The sequence below is a fragment of the Bidens hawaiensis genome, unplaced genomic scaffold (genome assembly GCF_021521415.1).
Source record: "Bidens hawaiensis isolate Kalapana, Puna unplaced genomic scaffold, B.hawaiensis_p1.1 tig00027352_1, whole genome shotgun sequence".
Lineage (NCBI taxonomy): Eukaryota > Viridiplantae > Streptophyta > Magnoliopsida > Asterales > Asteraceae > Bidens > Bidens hawaiensis.
Window position 1 is genome coordinate 77,717 of NW_027494434.1, and position 25,754 is coordinate 103,470.

Consider the following 25,754-nt stretch of genomic DNA (forward strand, 5'->3'; position numbering starts at 1 on the left):
TACTTAAAAGTTTCGTTTATCTAAGCTATTCTCAAACCCAATGCGTTATCAATTTACATGTTCATATTTCGTAGGTTAAATGCCACGTTTACTTACCACGTTATTCTCGATCCCATTATTTCAATTACATGTTACGATATTCATAATTCTAAATGTTTCATTCTTTAACTTCGTTACCTCGTTTATTTCGTTTTCAACATCGTTTACTTGCTTTAGACACGATGGCTTTATTTTTTTAACTTAGTGTTTTCGCTTTGTCCTTGGCCTGAATGGTCTATCAATGTCTTTTGTAATGTTTTAACCCTTTTTATTCATTAGTTTTGATTTTCAACGGTCTATATGATAATTATATTTATTTTATCAAATGTCTATGTCTTAAAACCACACAATAGGGCAAGCTATATGGACCATCCGACGATAGAGGTAATTATAGGTCGACAAGTAATTATCAAAGTCCTCGCATGGAAAATATAATAAGTCTGGTTGTGTGAAATAACTCAGAACTTGGAATGATTTTTGGAGAACGGGGAAATACAATATGATAAGGGCATGGTGGATACGACGCTGGTACATCCTATACATAAGTGTCCTTGCCATATTTCATATTTGTGGCGTTCTCTCGAGTTATTCAAAGATCAACGTTATTTTATCTTAATATATATAATTGTTAAAACTTCTAGCAAACTCTGTATATTAGTTGTTCTCTTTTAAATTTTATTTTTATTTTAATTTCGGGACGAAATTTTCTAAAAGTTGTAAGTCCTGTAACATTCGTTACTTTTCAAACCCGAAAACCCGACCCATTTTAAGTTTTCGGTTTTTATATGTATTAATATAAATGTAAATCAAAGTACAACAATTTATAGTAATTACTCGTTCACTTTCTATTTCGTTTAGTTCAAATAACGAATCTCCGAGCCGTAAAAGTCGATAAAATAATCAAAGTTTAAATCTATACGGATATTAAAAATATAACAAGTTTTACCTTAGTTAACTATATCTATAAAGTTCAAGGTTCAAATGTTAAAAGTTTAAGATCAAATTTATTATGGTTATATAGTATAAGGGCTTAATATGTAAATTATTTAAATTATAATTAAAAAATATAAAACAACCATCACCCAGCCCCCCCAGCCCCTTCCCTCCCGTCGGTTTTCCGGCGACCGGCCGGCGGCGGCGCATAATATTTCCGGCGACCTTAAAAGCATCCAGAAACGCTCGTTTTAATCTCGTTTTAATGATTTAAACTCGTCGCACCACTACCTTAATTCTTAATCAAGACCTATTAAGTGTATTAACACCTCTAACGTTCGGATTTAAATCCCAAACCGGCGGAATAATATTAAAATCTCCATAACTCGAAATAATCATCCAAAGTATCAATTACAACTATAAATAGCATCCTAATCCTCTTCTAAACATGCTACTGACATAAAATCTCACAAACAAACTCGTTAATATCACCAATTCGTTATTATCATCATGGTTCCGGCCAACTCGTCGTCTGCCTTCATTCCGGCATCATTAGAGATAATTGACAGATGGATTTTCTTAGTTTTGACCCGTATAACGAAACCCATAACCTAAATCAATCAAACTTGGAATGGTTGTGGAGAATTGAAAACCCTAGGGTTAGGATGAAGAAGATGAAGTTGGGCATGGGGTTTATAAGTGTTTGTTTCCATTAGTTAATAATGAAAACAACCTGGTCTAGTGGTTGGGTATGCTGTGTGTGGTCATGGAGACTCGGGTTCGAACCCGGGTCACAACAGATCCTTTTACATTTTTTTGAAAACTGTTTTATTGGTTATAATAAATCAAATATATATTTATAAATCTTTATAAAATAAATAAAATTATTATTTTAGATTAACAAATGTTGTTTTAGATTTCGTTAACCTTTTCACCCAAAAAAAAACCAATCTCTCAAAACCCGGTTCATATTATATAACTAATTATTATTTCGTTAAACTTTATAACATGCTAACGTAATTATTTTCAAACTAAAATTTCCGTTAAGATCCATAACTTCATAAACGTTATAGATTTCGAACGAGTCAAGCTCGTTTAAAACTAGTTCAATTTATATTATATATATATATATATATATATATATATATATATATATATATATGTCATTAGTTAAACTTTAAAATTCGTTAACATATTCGTTATTCAAAATAAAATATACCGTTAACATCAAAATTTCCATAAACGTTATAATATTCAAATTTGATAAATCTCATGATTTAAACTAATATTAAATTAATAATTCGTTAAAATTTCGTTAAAATAATATTATAATATTAAAATATCAATCTTTATAAAATGATGAAAAATATATAAAAATCCCGACAAACAACCCGATTTATTTACTTTTATAAATTGTTAGTTAATTTTTTTTATTTGTATATTCAATTCTAGTTCGTGAAGTTCAATTGCTTTGGTTTCTTTTACACGTTATTGGTTTTATTTCAAGTTTGTCTTCAACTTCAAGGTGAGTTTCTCACACCCCCTTTTTACCCTTTTTAACTATTTTGGGGGTAGCATATATGTCCTATCAACAATTCAATTTTGTTTATTTATTATTACAAACTACAATTCGTTACATGGACTTGTGTGTTTACTTGCTTACTTGCTCAAAGATTACGTGCTCATGGTTTCCTCATTAAGTATGATCATACGCCCCTCTATGCACTCAGGACCTCGATGTTATGAGTGGAATAGGGACCCCCGATCCGAGTACGTTGGTTGTTACCAATGGAAATGACACTTGCTTGCGCTATTATCCGAGTACATTGGTGCACAATCCCAACTGGAAAGGACCTTACTTGCTCATTTACACTTGTTCATGGAATTGTAGATTTTTTATGTACTTATATCAAAACTTGTGTGAACTCACCAACTAGTCATATAGTTGACCTTTATTTTATATATATGCTACAGATACCTTATGTAGAGTATGCTGTCGTGACGAAGACACTAGAACTTAGGTTATATTAATAAATGGACAAGTGTTAATTGTTCGTGTATTTCCCTTGTATTTCTTGTTGCAAACTTGTGTACTTGATGCTTAAATTAATTAATGATAATATTGTCACTTAACAGTGTCACATGTGTTTTGAGCAATCTGTACGTCACACTCAGGTGTTTCCGCTTTAGCCGGGGTGTTACAGATAACACCCCGGCCTCTCATACCACCAATATTGTCCGCTCTGCCCACGAAGAGCTCACAGATTAGTCTTTAGTTGCCCAAAACGCGTTGGTGATTTTAAGAGGCAAGACATTACTTATGAACCAGTGATCTCTTTTGTCCACGGCCGATGTGGGATAGCCTAAAAGTGGGACGATGTTGTGTTTGCCAAGGGTGTTACAGACAACCCCCCTTTGGACTCATCGTCCTCGATGAGGCGTGTCCCAACATCCCGAACGGCACAAGAGTGGCTTTGATACCACCTGTAACACCCTGGCCTCTCGTACCACCAATATTGTCCGCTCTGCCCACGAAGAGCTCAGATTTGTTTTTGGTTGCCCAAAACGCGTTGGTGATGTTAAGCGCATTACTTATGAACCAGTGATCTCTCTTGTCCACGACCGATGTGGGATAGCCTAAGAGTGGGAGGATGTTGTGTTTGCCAAGGGTGTTACATAAACAGAGTAGAGACTGGGAGATTCCGCCGACGACGGACTTTTATGCAACGAGAATCGAAAGGGGTTCGAACCAAAACCCACATTTTCCTTAAACTCATAAACCGATCGAAGCTTCCACCACCGAACAACTCGCCGGAGCTTTACCCGGTTCAATTTCACCCCGAACACTCTGATCCTTCAACCGCTAGAGCAAAGACCCAAAACGACGTCGTATTATTATTTTTGGACTCCGGTGCCGGAAAATCAAGAAACTGTGATTTTTTTAACGTCGGTGAGTCGTTTGAGGAGAAATGACAGACGTGGTTGATGCAGAAGTTGCGTACGGTTGTAGAAGATGAAGAATTGATCATGGTTTTTGGTTTTCTTGCAACTAGTGGCGATTTTCCGACGCCGGTGATGAAGGTTTTGAGGTGGAATGGATCTTGATCTTCTTTGAGTAACTCGTGTAAGTGTTTTTGAGTCATGGTGATGATTATTATTATTACTAGACGGGTGCCCCCGTGATGCGTCGGGGAACAAAAATCATAGCAATCGTGTAAAAATTGTGGATGTTCAAGGTTCGTTTAAAACCTTGAAAACGTTTGATCCAATCATCACTTTTGGTCAGCTGGTTTCCAAATGTTCAAACCATAGCAAACGGTTTGGTTTATGGTTTATACAGAAAATTGGCCGTATAAAACTGGACCATATGATAAACTTATTATTGAAGCTCAATGCGTGAAACCAAACCAAGTAACGATTCAGTTTAGAGTTTCTATGGTTCAGTTTTGGTTCTCAATAACAAAAAATCGAACCAATGGTTTGTCTCACTGTATAACTTAGAAACCGTTAAAATCGAATTATGAACACCCATATGTAATATGTTAATTTTTTTTATTTGAAAAATTATAGCAATACCATACTCAAATTAAAGACAATAAAATGCTCATTTTTATGGTGCAATTTTTTATAAAAAATATTAACGTATGAAAAAGTTATTCCCGTCGGAAAATTGTTGGTGGGAAGTTATTAACAATTAAAATTAAAATGAATATATAGGTAAAGATAAAGGTCCAAAGTAGTAACTATTTTTTCAATTTACAAAAGTTGAGTAAAGTTGAGGGGGCAATGTTGTAACTATTTCAAGACATATTTTCAAATGGACAAGTTTGTCCATCTCTTACATGCTATATAAGGTGTACCTTATGCACTAAAAATTGTAATTTATTTAAAAATGGGTGTCTTAATTTGCCCTTATTTGGTGTATTATTATCGATTACAAACTTACAAGTGTTACAAAATGTTTTTATGGAATAATAATAATATGAAGAGATTGAAAAATGAGGTGATTTTTGAAGGGAAGATTGGGAATTGTGATGTGGAAATGGTGAGAGTGGAAGGTGTTTTTAGTCTTAGCATCTATAAGTTCGAAGATTCGTATCTCTCTCATCGATCCGGATACCTCTCTGGTACGTTCGTTTCAGCAGTCCCCCTAGTCAGGAATGAGTTTTGTAGTGTTTGCTTGTTTGGTATGCAACAACAATAGATGCAATGGAATATATAATTGTGACAAAATAGAACAAATGATGTTTAGTTGGTTAGTGAAATGAAATTAAATATACAAAGGAAATTACATTCACTCTAATTTTCTAAGATCATGTGATATAGTTCATTCTCTCATTTTTTATCATTCGTCATCTCAGTGTGAACTCAGATTTTTCTCCATCATTCAACTCCACTACTCAACTCGTATTATACCTTATTTCATAATTCTCTACCATTCTATATATTTAATAACAATGGAAATGAAATGAAAAGAAAAGTAACAACAACAAAAAAAACATGATTTGATGAGGGGTCAAAGAACTCGCGTGACCGCCCTCATTTGCACTCCGTCATTCTTCATTAGGGGGAGCTGGGAGGGGTCGCAGTTATCATTTCCCTCGTTCTCATCATCATCATTTCTTGCTACATAGGACCCTTGAAGGGTGTGGAATGAGCCTACCGCTTAGTCTAAACACATCAAAATCATTCGTACACACTCGTTTTTTTTTCATTCCATCCACCCACTCTTTCACCCTACTTTCTCGTCACTAACACCACCCACCTCTGTTGCCACCATCGTCGTCACCCCACTGTCATTACCATTTTTCTTATTTTGATTTATTTTAAACAAACATATTTTTGTCATTTGTATTTTATCTACTCAGCTTAGTTTGTCCACCAACAAGTGAACAGCATGAAGTATTGATTTATTTCATTCACATATGCTAATCAAACATGACAATAGAATGATAATAATCAAAATAACTCCATTGTTAATTTCATCACCCGTCTCTTCCATTATCAAACAGACACTACGCATGATAGGACGACTTATTTGACATGTTTATTTTGTGCCATTTAGTTGGTGGCTTGGTGCTTATAGGTTAGTTGCATATTTGCATGTAATGAGTATTGTGTACTACATAAACAAGAATGAAAAAAGTATTTGATTGGGGTAATTGTAGGCGATACATGTATGGGCACGTGGCCTAGATGGCTAGATCCAATTAACCGGTTATGAATAAAGCAAAACAATTGGCTTTGTCGATTGAAATGACGAAATCGCTAGAAGGTGAATGAAAGTTGAATAAGAAAATAATATAGAAAACTTATTCGAGTTTAAATAAATTATAGGTTTATAATTTTGTATTTGACATTTTTTAAATACGAGCTAAATAGAGAAAAAATGAATACTTTTTGTTCTAGTTTAAAAATAAAAGTAATCAAACTTTTTTCTTTTTTCACGTATCATTAAATATCCATAATGTTTATCAATTTTGCTTTCATATATTAGTTGATAGTTAAAGACTTAAAGATAGAAGGCAATATCACATTTTCATCGGCCCTCATGCAAAGTTACAAATAAGACGGAAAAAGATCGATATGCTGATTTAACTATTGAAGATTGACCGCTTGACATTAATAAGGCAAAATAAGTTGTTTTATACGGTTTTGGCTTATTTTTTATACATACAATAGGGAAGGAAAGATATGAGATTGTTTATAAGCTTTGGTCATTTGACTCCTTTCATTAAAAGCGTTAGTTGTATCTAACTATCTATCATCTATCATGATCTTTAGCACCAGTTACTAACCGAACGACTACCCGCCTCATTCGCGATGTTAATTGAAAAGTGTTTATTTATTGTTTTTAAGGCAAACAAATAAATAACTTTATTAGATGTTTTTAAGGCCACTAAATAAACAACTATATTCATGATTCCTAAAAAAAATAATAACATTTGTCACACAAAATAACCAAACAAAATAAAAACCATCTTCTCAACCAAATATCCATACTTCAACAAGAAATATAAATAAAAGCCGATATAATATAAACATTAACACCACCATCAACACCCTCCAAAATGAGTAGTATTAATATTCACAACGACGAGCCATTATCTCCGGCCGGCCGGTTATTCGTACAACCAGCAACTCACCAGATCATCAACTGCTCACTCGGCCTCAAACGTCCAATCGAACTAACCGCCGCCAGACACGTCATCACAAACTCTCTCATGATCAAGCACCCTAGGTTCTCCAGTATCCTCATCACCGATCACCACGGCCGAGAGTATTGGCGCCAAATCGAACTCGACATCGACCGGCACATCATCCTCCGGTCCGAACCGGTCGGCGAGTATGATGACGATGACGACGAGTCAGCAGTCAACGATTACGTGTCCGATCTCGCTGTATCGTCTCCGTTGAGTAACGATAAGCCGCTGTGGGAGATTCACTTATTGTCTGCGCATAAGTGTGTGGTGTTGCGTGTGCATCACGCGCTCGGTGACGGAATATCCATCATGTCGTTGATGTTAACGTTGACGAGGAAGCTGGATGATTTAAATCAGACGCCGTTGATTGAACCGTTAGTTTCGTCAACACGGAGACGTAAATTAGGAACGTTAGGTGAAATTTGGAAGTTGATGAAAGTTATTTGGTTTAGTTTGATTTACGTGTTTGAGTTTATAATAAGAGGATTGACGGTCAAAGACGGGAAGACGGTGGTCAGAGGTGGTGAAGGGGTGGAGATGTGGCCGAGGAAGCTGGCTACGGCTAAGTTTAGTTTGGATGATATGAAGACGGTGAAGAACGCCGTTACAGAGGCGGTAAGTTTTCCGTTAACTTTATGCATGCATTGGGTATGGGGGTGGGTGTGTTGTGTTGTGTTGTGTTGTGTTGTCATTTAAAATCGTAGTCCTATTGGTTTGGCCAACTAAACACCACGGCATGTTCATTTGTGAGGTACACTCTGTGACTTTACCAAATATGACTGTATTTTCGGGTTTGGGATAACGCCAGTGCGTCCTAAAAAGATGGATTTTGGTAACTTAAAGCTTTAATTTATTTGTTTGTTTATTAACATTAATTTCTAATTTAGTACGTCACACTTTTAATCTAGAGTGTTTTATAACTTTTTTTTTAAAGAGGACCCAACCAAAATAAATCGACTGGTTCGAAATATATATAAGATTCGGTTTATATTATTGTTCGTAGGGATGGAAACGAGTCGAGCCCGAGCTTGACTAGGCTTGACCTCAGCTTGTTTCGAGCTCTATTTTCAAAGCTCGAACTCGGCTCGTTTATTATTTATTAATTAATTTCTTATATATTTATAATTATTTTGTATTTTTTTTTCAATTATAATTTTATATATAAAATAATGTGTTATTTAGTTATTTTTTGTAACATTATATGTATTAATTAATAATTATTAAATATATATATATATTAAAGTATTATATAAACGCATTTAGGCTCACGAGCCGGTTCGAGCTCGATAAGTGAAGCTTATGCTTGACTCATTTATCAAACGAGCTTACTTTTAGGCTCAAGATCAGCTCGACCGAGCTTTTTCATGAGCTGATCTCGAATAGTTCGCGAGCAGCTTAACTCATTTGCACCCCTAATTCCTAATTGTCCCTCTCAATCTAATACAAAGGGACACCGTGTAGGCTTTGACAATATCTATGGCAATGAACATGACCAATACGTTTATCTCTCTATCTATCTACTTTATTGTCTTTATATGCTTTTTAAATGACTTGTTATCTAAATATTAATTACTTTGTTAGATCATTTTCGTGTAAGAAAATGTACAAAATTAACCTTTCTTCCAATACATGTAAAAATATGAAACCAACTATGTATGCTCCAAATTAAGAAACGAAAGCTAGATATACAAAAGTAAATAACTAAAAGGTGAGAAAAATATTATGTGCAAACGAAATCGTTCACATATTCAAGATAAAAGTTATTTTATAAATTTGTACTATTATCGTTTTTTTAGACACCTGGATATAGGCATTGATTGATTGTTTCTTTCTGAAGGCATACATTACATAAATGAGTAGGTGAAGGATATAGGATGCCAGAAAACCATTTACGTGGTCCACCTTCTATAGCCAATAAGGCGGCTTTTAGTTGGGAATAGGGTGATGTGCCAACTTTTTCCATTTTTTTCACATTCTCGTGGTTGGTTTTGATGGCATGCTTTACCATCTTGTTTTTGGCCAAGAACCATTAAAACGAGTTGGTGGTGTGCCTCATGTTATTATAGTATATATTATATGGTGAGAAAAGGAAAAAAAAAAGTAGTGATGATGGGACAATGTTTTTAGATGGTTTATATTTTCTTATGGTTGGTTTTCGGATATTTTTGAAGAATTCATATTTTTCTAATATTGCTAGTGATTATACGTTTTTTTTTGGTACTTTAACATGCATGAACCATATTTATTATTTTTTAAATGTTTAATACAAACTCACGATCTCAAAGATGTTTAAACCATTTAAACCGAACCTTTTGGCTGATTTGGTTTGTCGTTTTCGAAACCGTACCTATCAGTTTGGCCCAATTTTTTACAACACACCCATTATTGTCTGTACCCATAATCTACTTATTATGCCATTTATTTTTCATTCATGTTGGAAATATTAGATTATGAAAGCGTGACAACTTAACATATTATATATTGAATGCAGACGATAAATGATGTACTTTTTGGCGTAATATCACTCGGACTATCAAAATATTTGGGCAACCGATCGTCAGATTGTAAGTTTCTTTTACATCTTTTGTCAGACTGTAAGTTTCTTTAACGTTTCTCTATTCAATTACTTGTGTTTTGTAGCTCTTCAAGAGGGCCTTCAAATCACCGGTGTCGCCTTGGTTAATCTGAGACCGTCACCCGGACTCCAGGTTACATATCTTGAACATCATAGCGGTAGCATGTTTGGTTAGGAACCATAAAGGAAGTTGAGAACAAGACAATCAATTTGCATTTTTTGATAAAAATAAGAGAGAAACCAAATTTAGTATTCTCATGTTTAGGTTAATGATTCAAACCAAGTTCCTCGCCTAAATGATGTTGTTTCCTTATATTAAAGAAAAATAAAAATCCAACTTTTCTACCGCTCTGGTAACAAAATCATAGTTTGTTACATCAAAGAGTGAAAAAAAAAAAGTAACATACATTGACAAAAAAAACATGAAAGTTTATTACACTTTTGGTTAATATAAATTAATTTCTTTATGGTCAAACTCTTAATATAATTTGTAATTTTGACAGGATATAAAAGAATTAATGAAGAAAAATGTAGTGTCAGGGTGGGGAAATAAAGTTGGTATCATGCTGCTACCAGTATACTACCATAGAGATGTGTCTGATTCACTTCAATATTTGAAGAGAGCCAAAATGATGATTGATAGAAAGAAGTTGTCCATGGAGGCTTTTCTATCACACCAAATTGGATACTTTGTTATGAAGTTCTTTGGAGTAAAGGTCACATTTCAATCTTTTTTTTTATTATTAAATATTATTTTATATTCTAGAGTAAATTACGCTTTTAGTCCTCGTAGTTTGGCCAAAATAATCCTTTTAGTTCGTTAGTTTTTTATTTTACTTTTCAGTCTTTGAAATCATGGCCTCCATTTTCTAGCTAATGGTGTTATTATGTGTAGGTTGCGAGCATGCTTAATTACAGGGTAATTTGCAACACGACTTTCACGATTTCAAATGTGGTGGGCCCAAGAGAAGAGGTCACGGTTGCAGGCATCCCGGTTACTTACATGAGGACGACATCATCAAGCTTATCCCATGTTAGTAGAAACATCAATACCATTATTTATTTGTAAAATGTTTTGAGTTGAATTTGAATGCAGGCAATTACAATGCATATGGTGAGTTACTCCGGAAATGCCGATATGCAGATTTTAGTTGCTAAAGACCTCATTCCTGACCCTGAAAATTTGGCTAAGTGTTTTGAAGATGCATTGCTCGAAATGAAACAAGCCTCGGTACAAATATGACAAAGTTCTTTTCAAAATTATAAGTAAATAAAAGCAAGTTCTTAGAATGCAAAAGATCCTATATTCTTTGCTATCCACATAAGGTAGGTTTTCTGTATGTCAATTGGCAAAAATATTTGTGTAATTAGCGTGAGTTACTATATAATGAACGTCTCTAACTCTTTATACCTATGTATTTTGGCTTATTTTGCAATTTAATTTCGAAAATGGGTGAACATATTTAAGTGTAGGGGCCAGTGTTGGTGATTTTAGTTTTATCAATTCATTTTTTATAATAATCATTTACTAAATATTGTAAGGAAATCCGAGTAAGTTTCGTTACTGATGAGATATACGCCATCAAGGCATCAAACATTCATTCTAGAAAAAAAAAATATATGACATCCCCCAACAAAGGGACTTGTGAAGGCTACACAACTGGGGAGCCCTCAATGGCCCATCATAGTGAATGCAATGCATTAAATGAACTAGGCCACTTCGGCTCTCTCTCATATATAAGCTTTCACTCCATGTGAGAAGGACATTCAGTTATCTCAACTACTTAAAAACACATATTTAATATTGTCTAGTCCGGTACCTCACAAAACCCGGAAAATCCATAATACTTTTGTTCATTGATCTGTACTCTACAAGTGCGGATTTTGGGTTCAACTACAATTAAGAGGTGCGGATTGAACGTTGCTTAGATATTAATCTTATCTCTAGCTACAAAAATAGCAAGGTCAAGGCCTCAAGGGGGGCGGTACTCTGAAACGCGATTTCTTTGGCCTGCCTCAGAATTAACATGTCAAAGTCGGTTGATATGTAAATTCACGCTAATTAATTTACCTGCCCAACAAACTAGACGTGCACAAAATCGGGTATTTTTCAAACCCGGAACCGGTTCCGGGTATGGTCAACAAAAGTCAAATCAGGTTCGGGTAGGAAATGGTTCCGAGTATAGTCGGGTATTTGACCGGGTTTTGACCGGTTCCGGGTCGGGTTTTGACCGGTTCCTACGGGTTTTTTTCGGGTTTTGACCGGATATTTCCGGTTCCGGTTCCACCGGCTCCGGGGAGAAATCCTATACCGGTTATTTTGTGCACCTCTACAACAATCGCACTGATTCATGAAGTGTCATTTCATCAAAAACATGTGCCGGGTCACATCTTGTAAAAGCACAGCGTTTGGTCTTTTTCCAGCTAGATGCTAGGGATACATAATTACTGGTTTTTGATTTCTAAATTATCTGGTTGAGATTTGAGAATTTAAACAACCTATTAGAAACAATTCAATCTTAAAAGTGATTGCAGCATTTAGAAAGATTATCTAGACAATGAAGACCTACATTACATGAAGAATAGGAAAATAAAGAAAAGGTAAAAGTTCTTTAGTTGTAACAAAGCAATTCCATCAAATGGTAACTGAACAAAAGCTTGATGTAATAAAAAAAGGTCTTATCATTAACTTTTCACAAAAAACATGCTTAATAACAATAAACTAAAAATATTTAAATAAATAAATAAACAAACCAACATATAGATCATTTAAATCCCAAGTTTAACAATACAACAATCTTCAAAACATAACCATCCATCCATCCATCCAAAACACCCAAACCAAAATAAATAAATCAAATCATTTGCACACTACCCAAACTACATAACAAGTCTTACCACAAACCATCCAAATCCCATTGCTTCCAATTGAACACTGACATCACTCTAGTGAGAGGCCCGCCAACTGGTTGGCAGCACCACCAGCTGCCGCCTGCTGTGCAACGTTCCTCAAAACCTCTTTAGCCTCTGCAACCTTTGCCTTGAGAGCATCAGGTGATTCCAGCAAGTGAAGGACTTCGGTTTGATCCATTTCTAGAAGCATCCCTGTTACCTTTGCTGCCGACTTGGGCTCCAGCTGTTCCACTAGTGGGTATAGATTTTCTCCCAACATCTATATATATGACACATTAAAATATTAAAATTCATCACTAACATATATATATACGTGTGTATGTATATACATATACATAATAGTGATTTTTGAGTGACTATACTCAACCGATAAAATGATGTGTATATTAAAAGAGTATAAAAATGCATACCGTCCTCTGCTCAGACGGGGAAGCATTTGCAAGTGCAGAAGCTAAAGCACCAATAGGAATTGGTTGCGGGATTGGAGATGGAATGACTCCACCCATGTCATACGGAGCACCTCCAATACCACTCATCGAAGGATCAGCTGCATTGCGTCCCGGGGGATACCAGTACACCCTCCCACGTGGCATCATCTGCTTATTTTCAGCAATTAAACACACACACACAAAAATAAACGAACACCAACATGTCAGGCTATCAGAAACAAACCTGCTGATGCATAAGTGGAAGAGGCTGCTGGTTTTGTTGACCAGGACCAGTAGCACGTCTGCCACCCGGACGTTGACCTTGCTGAACCATTGGCATAAAGAAGTTGGGAACTGGAGCCCCGCCGGGTCTCATACCTGGGACAAGTTGCTGCTGATACCCAAATCCAGGCTATCCGAAAATAGGAGAAAATAATGAGTAAAAATATGCATTTGAAGACTATAGTCTATAGACAAGATAAATAAAGTAAGTGGGATTTTACCTGCGGAGGAATGAATGTAGGCTGTTGACCATAGAATATTTGTTGACCAAGACCTGGAGTGCCAGGGGGGTACATTGGCATCCGAGGTGCTACGGTAGGTGCCATAGCAATTGGGCGCATCTGTGAGAATTGTGCCTGCATAGAAAAAGGTCCAACTGTCATCAGCCATTTAACTTAAAATCAATAAACTTAATGAACATTAATCAACTTTATGGACATCAACTGTTATTCATCATCATCCAGTATCGTATAGGCTAATGACAATTATGCCTTTTAATGGTGAATTCTTGATAAGAGAGTGTATTTGGCAGCCGCCCAACTACCCAAGTATTTAACTTTTTTCATTCAGGCCCATAATATCAAAATTACTTTATGGGTCATCAAATATGTATTTGTTTTGATTTAGACCAATTCCGGCTAAATGTATGCTGGCAAATTGTAAAATGACAAAGGTACCCCCTAACATAAATAATACAAAATAATTTAAATACTAATATAATTACAAAGATAAATTACACCCTTCAGTTGAATGAATCTTTCAATTATAAAAAGCAACCTCGAAACTTATATAAACAAAAACGGATACATACTTGTGGGTCTATAAAGTCGTTTCGATATATGGATAGCCTTGGTAGAAGAAACACATACTTAGGTGACTCTCAATATATTATCCCTACATTAAATTTCTAACATATTTCAACTAATATGATAAGATTATATTGGCCTAGTACAATGCCATATTGGTAAAAAAAACTGAAAGCATACCTGCAACCTTGCCCTTCTATCTTTCTTGCGTTGTGCAAGTGCAACATAAAGAGGCTTGCTAGCGACCATCTTTCCATTCATCTCGAAAAGCTACCACAACAACAAAGTTCACATTAATCATATACACTGAACTTAAAAAATGTAATAAATGTAGGCCCATCCAAGTATTCAGCCTATTTTACCACCCATGTATTAAAACTAGTTCATTGGCCACCAAGTATGTAGTGTATCCAGTTTCACTTATGTTAAATCAACAGGTGGCCTTTATGAAAATAATAGCATACTTGAGTGACCTTCAACTACAATATGCTTAAAAAAATGATAAATTACATTTACTTACTGCTCTAGAAGCTTCTTCAGGAGTTGAAAATGCAACAAAACCTGAACCTTTGCTTGCTCCATTAGGATCTCGCATAACCTGTTAAAAATATGTAAAATATACTGTAGCCATAATCACCATATCAATAGAATAGTTTGGTACATCCCTACTGAATACAATGTATATGAGGAAGAAGACGTTTTGGGACCCACAAACCTTGTATGAAGTTATAGTACCGAAAGAAGAAAACAATTCCTTCAGGTTTTCATCATCAATCGTGTCATCTAAATTCTTTATGTACAAATTTAGCCCTTGTGATTTATCGACCGCCTCCTTCATACTCTGCTCAAATTTTTGTTTTAGTTCTTGTTCCCTCTCATGTTTTTTCTGCGCTTTTCCAACATACCATTCTTTATTATCAAACTTGTGACCATTTAAAGCATCAACCGCTTTAGCAGCATCGTCAGAATTCTCGAAATTAACGAATCCAAAACATTTGGAGTTTCCATCAGCATCTTTCATCACAACAGCACTTGTGACAGTTCCATATTCACTAAATATCTTGTTCAAATCCTCATCGGTTGTTGATTCTGACAAGTTTTTGACATATATATTGGTGAACTTTGCCTTGCCAACAGCCATTTCTCTTTCTTGTTTGCGCAAAAAGGGCCCCACGTACACTTGCTTGTCATTTAGAAGCATGCCGTTGAGCTTCTCAATAGCTTTTTGTGCAGCCTCTTCACTGTCATACTGCACAAAACCATAGCCCTTTGATTGACCAGTTATATCTGTCGCTATCTTGTATGAAAGAATGTTTCCAAATGTAGAAAAGGTGTCATGTAGTGCCTTCTGGTCGATCGCCTTATCCAAATTCTGTTTTATTCAAATTTTCAAAATAAGAAAGTCAGTAAAGAAGACGATACGTATGCAGACAATGATGAGAATACATATTTATTTTTCCTCTCTCTTCTTTCCTAAAAAACTCGAAAGAGCATAAATAAAGATTTAGATACCTTGATAAATATGTTTCCAGAACTACTTTTGCGTACACTAGAGTCTCGATGGGAATACATTATTCTGATTGGCTTGCCATTCAGAGGAGTGAAGTTCAGCACCTCCATTGCTCTTGCAGCTGTCATCAACATAACAAAAAAAAAATGGGGCTGCTTAAGACTTGAAAAGCTAATATTAAAAAAAGATTAATGTGTTTCATTCAACAGTAAACGTCGATGTAATTTCTTCTCTAACATGGGTTTTGTTAGTAGCAACAAAAGATGACATGGTCTACTGCAAGATTTACAAAATGATGGCAGGGATCACCCTTTCCGCATGTTTAGTTTCAGTAAAAGCTCAACAAAAACATGGCATCCTAATCATAAGTAACTTCTTGGTGTGGTTCATTTTAGGTATATATATATAGTAGTTACTACTAGTTAGACACTTAGACGCACAAGGAGCGCCCAAAGTGCAAAAGGCGCCCATGTCGCCTAGACGTAAAAAAACACACCCAAGAAAAGAAAGGCGCAATAATAAGAAAACAAAAAATGTAATAGTATACGCATATAATACTAATAATTTAATATAAATTTACATATATAATAAAGATCTAACTTAGTTTTCTTTATAAATTATAACAATGTAAAAAAAACTGTTTACTTTTCTTGTGGTTCTAATCCCACATTCCATCATGTGAGGAAATTTGAGATGGCTATAAAAGGGAGTCAAGTCGAGAGAAGGAACCACAAGGCTGATGCAGCCCTGCTTAATCCGGTCCAGACCATTTTTGGCAGGTTCAGCGCAAATGATGCACCGAAGTGCATTTGAGGTGCTTAAGATGCGCCTCACCTTGCCTGAGCACCTAGGCGCACACTTAGTCTTAAAAAGCGTGAGGGACATCAAGGCGATAGAGTACCGGGCTGAGGTGCGAAGTGCAAAAGCACACCGCTTTCGGTATGCTAGGCGTGAATAATGCATATTGTTTTTTTATATATTTTTTACAGGTTTCTAGCATCACTTACCCAAAACTTAAACATAAATAAGCTTTATATGTGGTTTGACATATAGATAACTTATATGTACAGCCTAAAAGGCTCATGTTGCAACATCTGAGAGCACAAAACTACAAATTTTAAAGCACAAAACTTTCCAATGTACAGCAATCGCGCTTCAAGACTGCGTCCCGCACGACTTTTGTGCGCATGGCACCTCTTTGAGTCAGAAGCAAGCAAGCTTAAGCCTAAGCGAGCTTAAGGTGCGCCACTCTGTATATCTACAACTTTTCCTACCAACAATAAAACTGAAAGTGTCGTTAATTTGTTACGTTGTGGATGCTAAGCAGATAAAATGGTCTTGAGTACAAGTAACCATTCCTATAAAGGACTCGGGTCTCAAAAAATACCTAAAAAGAGCATGTAATATTTATTAACTTCATTTATTCCATTAAACCAGCCAGCCCTACCTAAAATATCACTTATTCAGCGAAATAACCTTAGGAGTTAGGCCCGTGTTATAACTAGTACATACTAAATCTTTAACTCTTAATCAAATATAAACAACCTAACAGTCAAACAGCAATGGCTAAGATAAGTAATTTTTTGGTTCATTGAGCATGCATATAAAGCGTACCTAAAGTCATATAATCTTTATTCTAATATAAATTACTCTAAAAACCATCATGCAAACAATCCTATTTCCATCTAAAACATTAATAAATCCAACTTTCAACAAAAAACTAACCGTCTTGCGGATTGGCATAGTTGACATAACCGTAACCAAGCGAGCGCCGAGTCGACAAATCCCGGCACACTCTAACCGAAACCACCTGGCCTAACTGATTAAAGAGATCATAAAGCTGGGAGTCCGTCACATTCCACTCCAGATCACCCACATACAATGAAGTCGGCACAAACTGCTGACCACCACCACTCACCGCCTGAGGTTGAACCTGAGCCTGAGCAGCCATCTCAAAACCCTAGCTTAATAGGTGCCCTTATTGGATCAGACCGTCTATTACTCATGTATCAGATCATAACGGTATGCTATAATGTAAATGCAACTTTTTAGGTTATAATTATGAGGTAAATGTTGAAATAAGAAAACCTATGGACTCTTTTTGAATTTTTTATGTTATAATTATAGGGTATATGCAGAAAAAGGTTTTTTTCTGAAACTTTTAGTTTATTTTCGGAAGTTATTTTCGGATAATTTGTGAGACGGTTGCATGCTAAGTCCCCACCGTTAATCTCAGTCAGTTTTTTAAATTTGGAACCTTATTAAAATACTCTTTCAAACTCAAAATACTCTCTTTAAAGTAGTTACATACCTGCATTCAGTTGTGTATCTGCAGAGGAAACTACCATCTCCAGGATTTCTGGTGGAGGTTGTGGTTGTTGATTATGACCCCACCGTTCAATCAAAACCGCAAACTGAAAGCAGAAGTAAACCAGCCGAGGGTACAACACCAAATCCTCCTCCTGAGACCCCTAAAGATTCTGGCAAAATTGAAAACTTATCAAATGAGACCCAAAATCTTTCTCTAGAAAAGTCAGGATCCAAACAGACTGATAGCACAAGTGTACATTTTAAATTGTTGACGTTGCATACTTGTATATGTCTAATAGTGGCGGATACAGAAACTTTTCGGGGGGGGGGGGGGGGGGGGGGGGGGGGCAATATGGGGTGGTTAAAACAGATCGGGTCAAAAAAGTTAATGGATTTTCACGTGAAAATAATACTTTTAATATTTTTTCATACTTCCCAATAAATAAAAAATTGAATGCAGTTAACAATGTAAATTTAAACTCTGGAACAACGAATAGCATAATAACATAATGTATACTTAAAAGAAAAAGGTTAAGAAACGTTACTAAAGTTAGAAAACATAAATTCTTGGTTTCTAAAAGAAAAGGTTAGAAAACTTACATATCATCAGTTAATAGAACAAAGAAGTCAAAATTAGAACATTACCATGTTTCTTTAATACATTATGGGCCATAGAATTACCCGCTTTTAGTGTTTTACAAATACCTATTTACAAACCTATGGTGGGCCTTGAGCTAAAATGTTAAAATTATATATAAACTTAGTGAAGAATTGCTTACCCAACAACAAACCTAGGGTGGGCCTAGCTTAAGGTTGAATCCGCCTCTCAGTGACTCAGTATATCATAAAATTCTAAGCAGAATTTGCAAGAAAAAGGTTAAATCTATAAATGGGGGAAAAGGGATCTGTGATCAGCTTAGTTTGACTTTTGCTTAACATTTGAATTTCTACAATATGTTCACACCAGAATATAACCATCAAAATGAAATAATTTTTAGCATGTTTCTAATCAACTATTACTATTGAAATTTGGGATGCTACAATATTCCCACTTAATGGACTGGAGATCCTCAATTATAATTTTCTCTCCACTCTGCCATATGGTAAAAACTCGATTACACTATTTCGCATATTAAAACATATTGGTACATATCTTGGCAGATGAATGCACGAACCGAGATTAATTAAGTATTAGCTTTTTAAGGATATTTGTCTCAACCCTGATTGACCTTGTTTGTAATTTGCTCATGTTTTGATTTGCTAAAGTTGTCTATTAACAAACAATCACTATATTAATATTATTGGATAACATATATGGAGGCCATCTAAGTATGTATCTGGTTTCATTTATGCCAATCAGAGCCCACAACATGTGTCATGTGAGACGATGAACACACCCATAACTTTTTTATCAGCTTTTAGTTTTTGGGCATGTTATAGGTCGAAATTAAATGTTTTCTCAAAACAAAAAAGAGTATCTTCGTCATCCAAGCATGTTTTTGGTCATAATCGATATAAATGAAAACAAAAGCTGAATTCTTGTTGGCCTTCACTTGCAATTTTCCTCATGTACAAATATTAGAGGGTTAATGTATGCATAGGCCACCCGAGTATTCAAAACTTTCCACCAAGCCTGCTGAAACATTAACAATTCTAAAGGCCAGTCTATATTGACGATGATTAAACATGTAATGTTTGGAATCACAAAGCTCCTTTTCATAATAAGGCGACGAATGCTATTTGTTAATAGAAATAACACACATGTCTATTGAGTTTATTAATATAAATATAAATAACCACCACCAAAACTAGCTATATTGCATAAAATTAAATAAAGTTATTACATCCATACGAGCGGCTTGCTATGCTTACGGAAACCTCGTTCTCCTCTTCCTCTTTCTAACGTTGCCGCTTTCAACAGTACTCTCATTACCTCCTTCCTGCCCCTGCTGCATTGCATGTACAAAATATAGCACATGTTAGTATGAATCTGCACGCACTTTACGTGTTTGTATGTAATAAAAAAAGCAAACAGATTTAGATCAAACCTTGGCATTTCTCGTTTGTCCTTCATTAATACGGGGATGGGGAGATACGATGCTCTTGACAAATATACTAGCACGCATATAATCCCCAACACTGGGCTCACGTCTAACATCATCAAGACGGTAGATTAAACTAGGTAGTGATTCCTTCACAAAGGTCAAGCCGTGAACAATATCATACTTGCTCTCACAATGATCATTACTATTATATAGCTCCCACTTGTTGTTTTTCAATACCCATTTGTTACTAGAGAAGGGGGAACGCCATGAATAAATGCATAGACATTCGTCTATAACCCCGAGTCGGTGATCTATATCGCATTCATATAACATGTCTGGTAATGGCTGGGGTATTTTCTTAAGTTCCTCCGTATATAAATCTAAAGATATGATTACTTTCCTCGTTTTTTTACCCTCCATAAACCAGTGAAGCGCCCCACCACATAAGATACCGGATCTACCGTAAAGCATATGATACTCTACCTCACCAACGGCTTTCCAAACATTAGATTTCAGTGTTAACACATGAAAACGTGTCCGCTTTATATGAAAGTTCTTACTGAAGCCTGCGATAACCTTGTAATCATCAATAGACGAATCATGACCAAAACCCCAACATGCGACCTGCCTGATCATTCCAATCTTGTGCATTTGAGGCCGATATTGCGGCGTTGGCAGTTGCTTCTTCTTCTCTCGGGTTGAAGGATTGATTACTACAAAGTCAACATCTTGAGGAGAATAACATACCCCCATTAGAAGAACCAACCATATGAAAAGAGTTGCCGTAAAACCAACAATCTTCCGACCTAATCATGTAAGTAGCCATCCTACGGTGTCCAAGTACTAGATTGTCATGATCTTTCTTGATATTACGTTTCAAGTGAGCTTGAACAAAACCAGGAGATGATATAAAAGATAGCCATGACTTACAAACACTCTTGCATCGAATTAGATCTTCCACGTCCAATCATAACAGTATCTGCTCAACCACATCAAACGCAAGCTCTGCAGCCATTCAAACCCGGCCTCACTAATTGCATGAGGCTTAACAATGCGTATATATTATATAATGTATATATTAGGATCCTATTATCCCATAAACAAAAATTATTAACAACTCTCAGCCCAAGCCCCAAGCCCAGGGTTGTGTTCTAAATTATCCAAATTAAAAAAAAATATATTATATATTTTAGGATCCTATTATATTCTTTCCAATATAACTGTTAATGATATATTCCTAAAAGTTTATATTTATTAATCTTAATTAATATTCATATTTCTCATTTACAAGTTGAAATATTTCTGTAAATTCCTCTCTGAATAAATTTAAAGAACTAAGTGTTAGGTTCGTTGTTGTCCGTATGATGCAAATGAGTTTTAACAAAACAAGGAATGTATTGTACTTCATGACTCATTAACTAAGTCGGTTCGCATCCAATCCAACAATTCAATCCTACAAGATTCTCATACATTATTGTAGTTCATGGTTTCAAATTGTGTCATGATATGGTTTCTCTAAGTCGTGTTTGGTTTCATCAAATTAAATGTTGGCCAGAGATTGAAAACCAATGTGTACGTTGAGGGCAGCGTCATGTATCTTTCAAACCAGTTTGGAATCAAGTAAACCGTATCAACTGGTGTTCTCACTGAGTTTTAGCCTCGATGGCTTTGGAAAGGCTCTTGTGGGAACATCCACAATTACCTCACTTCACTTCATCCAATCTTGCCATACGGATCTCTCAAGGTAGTTTCTCTTTTACATGATCTATGGCGACGAGTTATTTCCCTATGTCATTGAATCTTTCATTGTTGAACCATTATGGTGGTTCAATGTTTGACACTTGAGTTCAGACTTCATCACATGGGACACTTTCAATGCTGCAAGGTTGAATTAGTTATGTAGTGGTGTCTTAGATAACCGTGATTTGATTAAACCTGACAATGTTGTTGCCACGTCTCAATTGAGTGTGATTGAGTAGCCAAAACCTAATCTGACAACGCCTTCAGAGGTGGATTGTTTTCGTTGTGATGTTGGGACTATTGATGCTAATCATCCTTATAGACTTATTATTGTGTTATATTTAGTCAACATTATTTCCTTGTAATTTGCATTTATGGTTGATTCATTGTCTTCGGGGGTGTTTGGCCTAGCTTTTATTTTTTAGCTTATGCTTATATCTTTACAGAAATAAGCTTCTTCAAAAAAGTTAAAAACCATCTTCAAACAAGCTTCTTCAAATCAGCCTATATAAACACTAATAAGCTTAAGCTTAAAAAGCTAAACCAAACATCAAATTAAGCTTATTTTGTAAAAAAAAAAAAGCTAAAAAAGTTATAAGCTTTGTTAAAAAAGCTATAAGCTAAAATGTTTCATCAGTTGTTATTGTTAAACAAAAAACTCGAAACCCGTTCCGATTCAACCCCGTTATGACCCAAACCAAACAACCATTTTTGTATTTGACATGTTCTGACCATAACCTATTTTTGACCCTAATGTATATTTCGACCCATGACCCATTCGATCCAAGTATATAGTATGTATGTAGGAGTGCTAATTGCCTAAACAAGAATAATTGTAAGAGTCAAATGAATTGGGGGGGGGGGGGGGGGGGGATGATGTGTGTCATAAAAACACAAAGCTTGTTTATAATAAGAATATGAAACTAGTGATGTTTTGTAACTTCGAAATGCACTTATAGATAGGCCTTTAAAAGAACCGAACGTTTGATAAACTGTTCGTGAACCGTTCGGTGAGAAGCTTGTTTATTTAATAAATGAACGAACATGAACAAATTTTTTATGTTTGTTTAATTAAGCGAACAAACATGAACACGTGTTTCATTCGTTCATTTATGTTCCTTCACATATTAATAGAAAATAATAAAATATTATCTTGAAGAGTTATCTACTTCATGACTTAATAGTTTTGTATATGTTCATATATGTTTATTTTAACTGTGTTCATTAATGTTTGTCTGTGTTCACTTACATTTGTTCATATATGTTTTTATATGCTTATTTATCTTTGGTTAGTTACCTTCATTTGTGTTTGTTTATGTTCGTAAATTGTTCATGTAAACTTTAAACATTAAACAAACGAACACGAACATGTTCATTTTTTTAAATCAACGAACATGCATGAACAACAATTGTGTTCGATTAATTGTCCGTGTTCGTGTTCGTTTAAAGTTAAATAAACGAACATGAACATGCCCTTGTTCATGTTCATTCGGTTCATTTACAGACCTACTTATAGTCGTAGAGAACCTGATGTAATGTTGTGTTCTAGTCTAGCCCTTTATTAGTTTAGATTTGGTTTTCATAAATAAAATGGATGTTAACAAAATAAACTAGGACATGCACTTGTATAAAAATTTACACGTTATTAAATGTTCCGATATTTTTCCATGATCAAAATTTGTGTTTAGAGATTGTTAGGAAATATTTTCTCGTTTGACTATGACCTTGAATTATGAACCCTTCGAATGTCCCTGGACAATGCTCAGATGCACCCCTATAACGTTTTGGTTGATAATGCACATCTTAACATCTTGGTAGGTGTATTCTTCAGTTAGGTTATTCATGTTTCAAAATTTTAAAATCATATCCGAAACCGGACCCCATCTTTGTCGGTTTTATTAAGTCTGATTAATCGGTTATTTGGGTTATGGAATGAGAATATGAGTAAAAGAATTTGTTTAAAAAAAGTACAATTCTAAAAATAAAGAAACATAATCGTTTCCCCTCGTAACGTAAACGCTCGAAAAAAGTAAAGCAACAATCAATTAAAGGGGGGTGGAGTGCCCTTCGAGGTGTCCCATTTATACCTACGGGAACACCGCCCCGGTGACTAGTGGCCGAAGTAATAACACCCCGAGCGCCGAGCGGTGTAGCCACGGGAATGATCCTGCTCGTCTTCAATGCTTGAAAGATGGATATAAGTATTAGAACAATTCTACTATATATAAAACAGAAGTTATGAACCTCTTAAATTTTAATAAGTACCAAACTTATTGTTTTAGGTACAATCCACAATGCATAAAGTTATGAGATTTTAGGGGCATTTTAGTCACCTCATATATAGTTAACATTGTTTGGTTAAAAAAAAAGTTACAAACATGATCATTCACTTCAATCATGTTTTGTTTATTTAAAAAGTAGTTACAAATACAATTCTCATCTTTGCCCTTTTATTTGACAATTTTATTTAAAGTTTTATTTCTTCTATATCTTTTAACACTAGCAGGGTGTCCGCGCTATGCAGCGGCGCACGCACGCAACTCAACATTGAACACTGTGTCGGTACATACGTCACCTGATGACAGTGCACACGTAGCCTAAATTGGACGCGTAACTCGTGCAAAGCCAGTTGCGTGTAATCGAATATTGAACACGTGTGACCGGACGGGAATGCGTGTTACCGACATTAAAACATGCTTAACCAATATACATTAATCTGAAATATACGTTAATTTGAAATATACAGTAATTTGAAATAAATTATTTTTTTTAAACTAACCCGTTTTGGCCTCAAACCTGTTCCGACTCGACAGCATTCAGAGTCTTCTGACCTGGCCCCTTTCTACTTGAACCCGAACCACAACCATTTTTTTCGTATCGACTCATTCCAACCCTATTGTACTTTTACAAATGACCCGAACTCGTCCGACTCGATCTGTTACTCGGTTCTAAACGGTAAGCGCATAACATTCTAATTTTTTTTAAACTAAAAACTATAGCAATATTATACCCAAATTAAAGAGAATAAAATGCTCGTTTTTATGATATATTTTTTTTGAAAAAGTATTAACGTGTGAAAAAGTTATGGCCGTTAAAAATTCGTGGGGTAGTTAGTTTTGAATTAGGGGGCATATGTGTAACTATTATTAAACTTTACAAAAAAGGTAATAAAGTTGAGGGACCAAAATTGTAAGTAAAATACTTGCGAGTAAAGACTTAATTACCCATAATTTTTAAATTTTTGATGCATTATGTGTTGTATATAAAACAATGAGTTTGGTACCTCTTAAAATTTAAGAGGTCCCTAACTCATGCTTTCTATATAATATAGATATAGATATTATGTATTATAATAAAAAAAAAAGAAAAAAAAATTACCGTTGCGACATAGTTATTTTGTCAACGTTTCTATACATACAAGGTTTTCTAGTTCGTGTTCGCTCGTTAAGAAAATGAGCGTGTGTTCGTGTATGTTTGTTTGTTGATAGTATAAACAAACGGTTCACGAATGTAAATGAACGAAAATAACTGAACATATATGAAGGAACATAACATGGGGTACACGTAAAAATGAACATAAATATGGCTGGCCTAAAAGTTTATTAAAACTAGACAAAACTATAATGGAAATTATAAAATATAAACTAAATTGTAACGAGTCTAGAAAATTTGGATGAATATGTAAACAAATGAACATAAGCGTATTCAAATGTTCACGAAAATAAAAGAATGGCCGAGACCTGTATTCACGTTCGTTCGTTTAACTAAATTAACAAAAAGCAATTTGTCCGTGTCCGTTTGTTTATTAAATAAACGAACTTCCCGTCAAACGGTTCACGAATAGTTCACTGAATGTTTGTTCCGATAACATACTTTTAGCTTCAACCCATTTATCCACGAACGGGTTATGGGCTAAATAAAGAATTCTATCAAACAGGGAACTTGTCAAATGGGGGTAAAAGTCTCGGTG

At 35.2% G+C, this 25,754-nt stretch overlaps 2 protein-coding genes and 1 pseudogene across 2 annotated transcripts; 1 reads left to right on the forward strand and 2 right to left on the reverse strand.

Annotated features, from left to right (window-relative positions):
- The first annotated feature begins 6,483 nt into the window (after positions 1–6,483).
- On the forward strand, positions 6,484–11,109 carry LOC143575389 (wax ester synthase/diacylglycerol acyltransferase 4-like). The gene is made up of 6 exons (XM_077059786.1): positions 6,484–7,790; positions 9,667–9,739; positions 9,816–9,883; positions 10,254–10,466; positions 10,646–10,783; positions 10,847–11,109. The coding sequence occupies exons 1-6, from the start codon at positions 7,044–7,046 to the stop codon at positions 10,991–10,993; spliced, it is 1,386 nt and encodes a 461-aa protein (XP_076915901.1). The 5' UTR covers positions 6,484–7,043; the 3' UTR covers positions 10,994–11,109.
- A 1,464-nt stretch (positions 11,110–12,573) lies between these two features.
- On the reverse strand, positions 12,574–17,661 carry LOC143575378 (polyadenylate-binding protein 2-like). Its single transcript, XM_077059778.1, has 9 exons — positions 17,415–17,661; positions 15,692–15,810; positions 14,895–15,551; positions 14,700–14,777; positions 14,360–14,449; positions 13,595–13,729; positions 13,336–13,503; positions 13,074–13,259; positions 12,574–12,922 (listed from the first exon to the last, which is right to left on the reverse strand). The coding sequence occupies exons 1-9, from the start codon at positions 17,638–17,640 to the stop codon at positions 12,692–12,694; spliced, it is 1,890 nt and encodes a 629-aa protein (XP_076915893.1). The 5' UTR covers positions 17,641–17,661; the 3' UTR covers positions 12,574–12,691.
- Positions 17,662–19,839: 2,178 nt separating this feature from the next.
- On the reverse strand, positions 19,840–21,059 carry LOC143575390 (F-box protein CPR1-like; annotated as a pseudogene).
- Between the last annotated feature and the right edge of the window lie 4,695 nt (positions 21,060–25,754).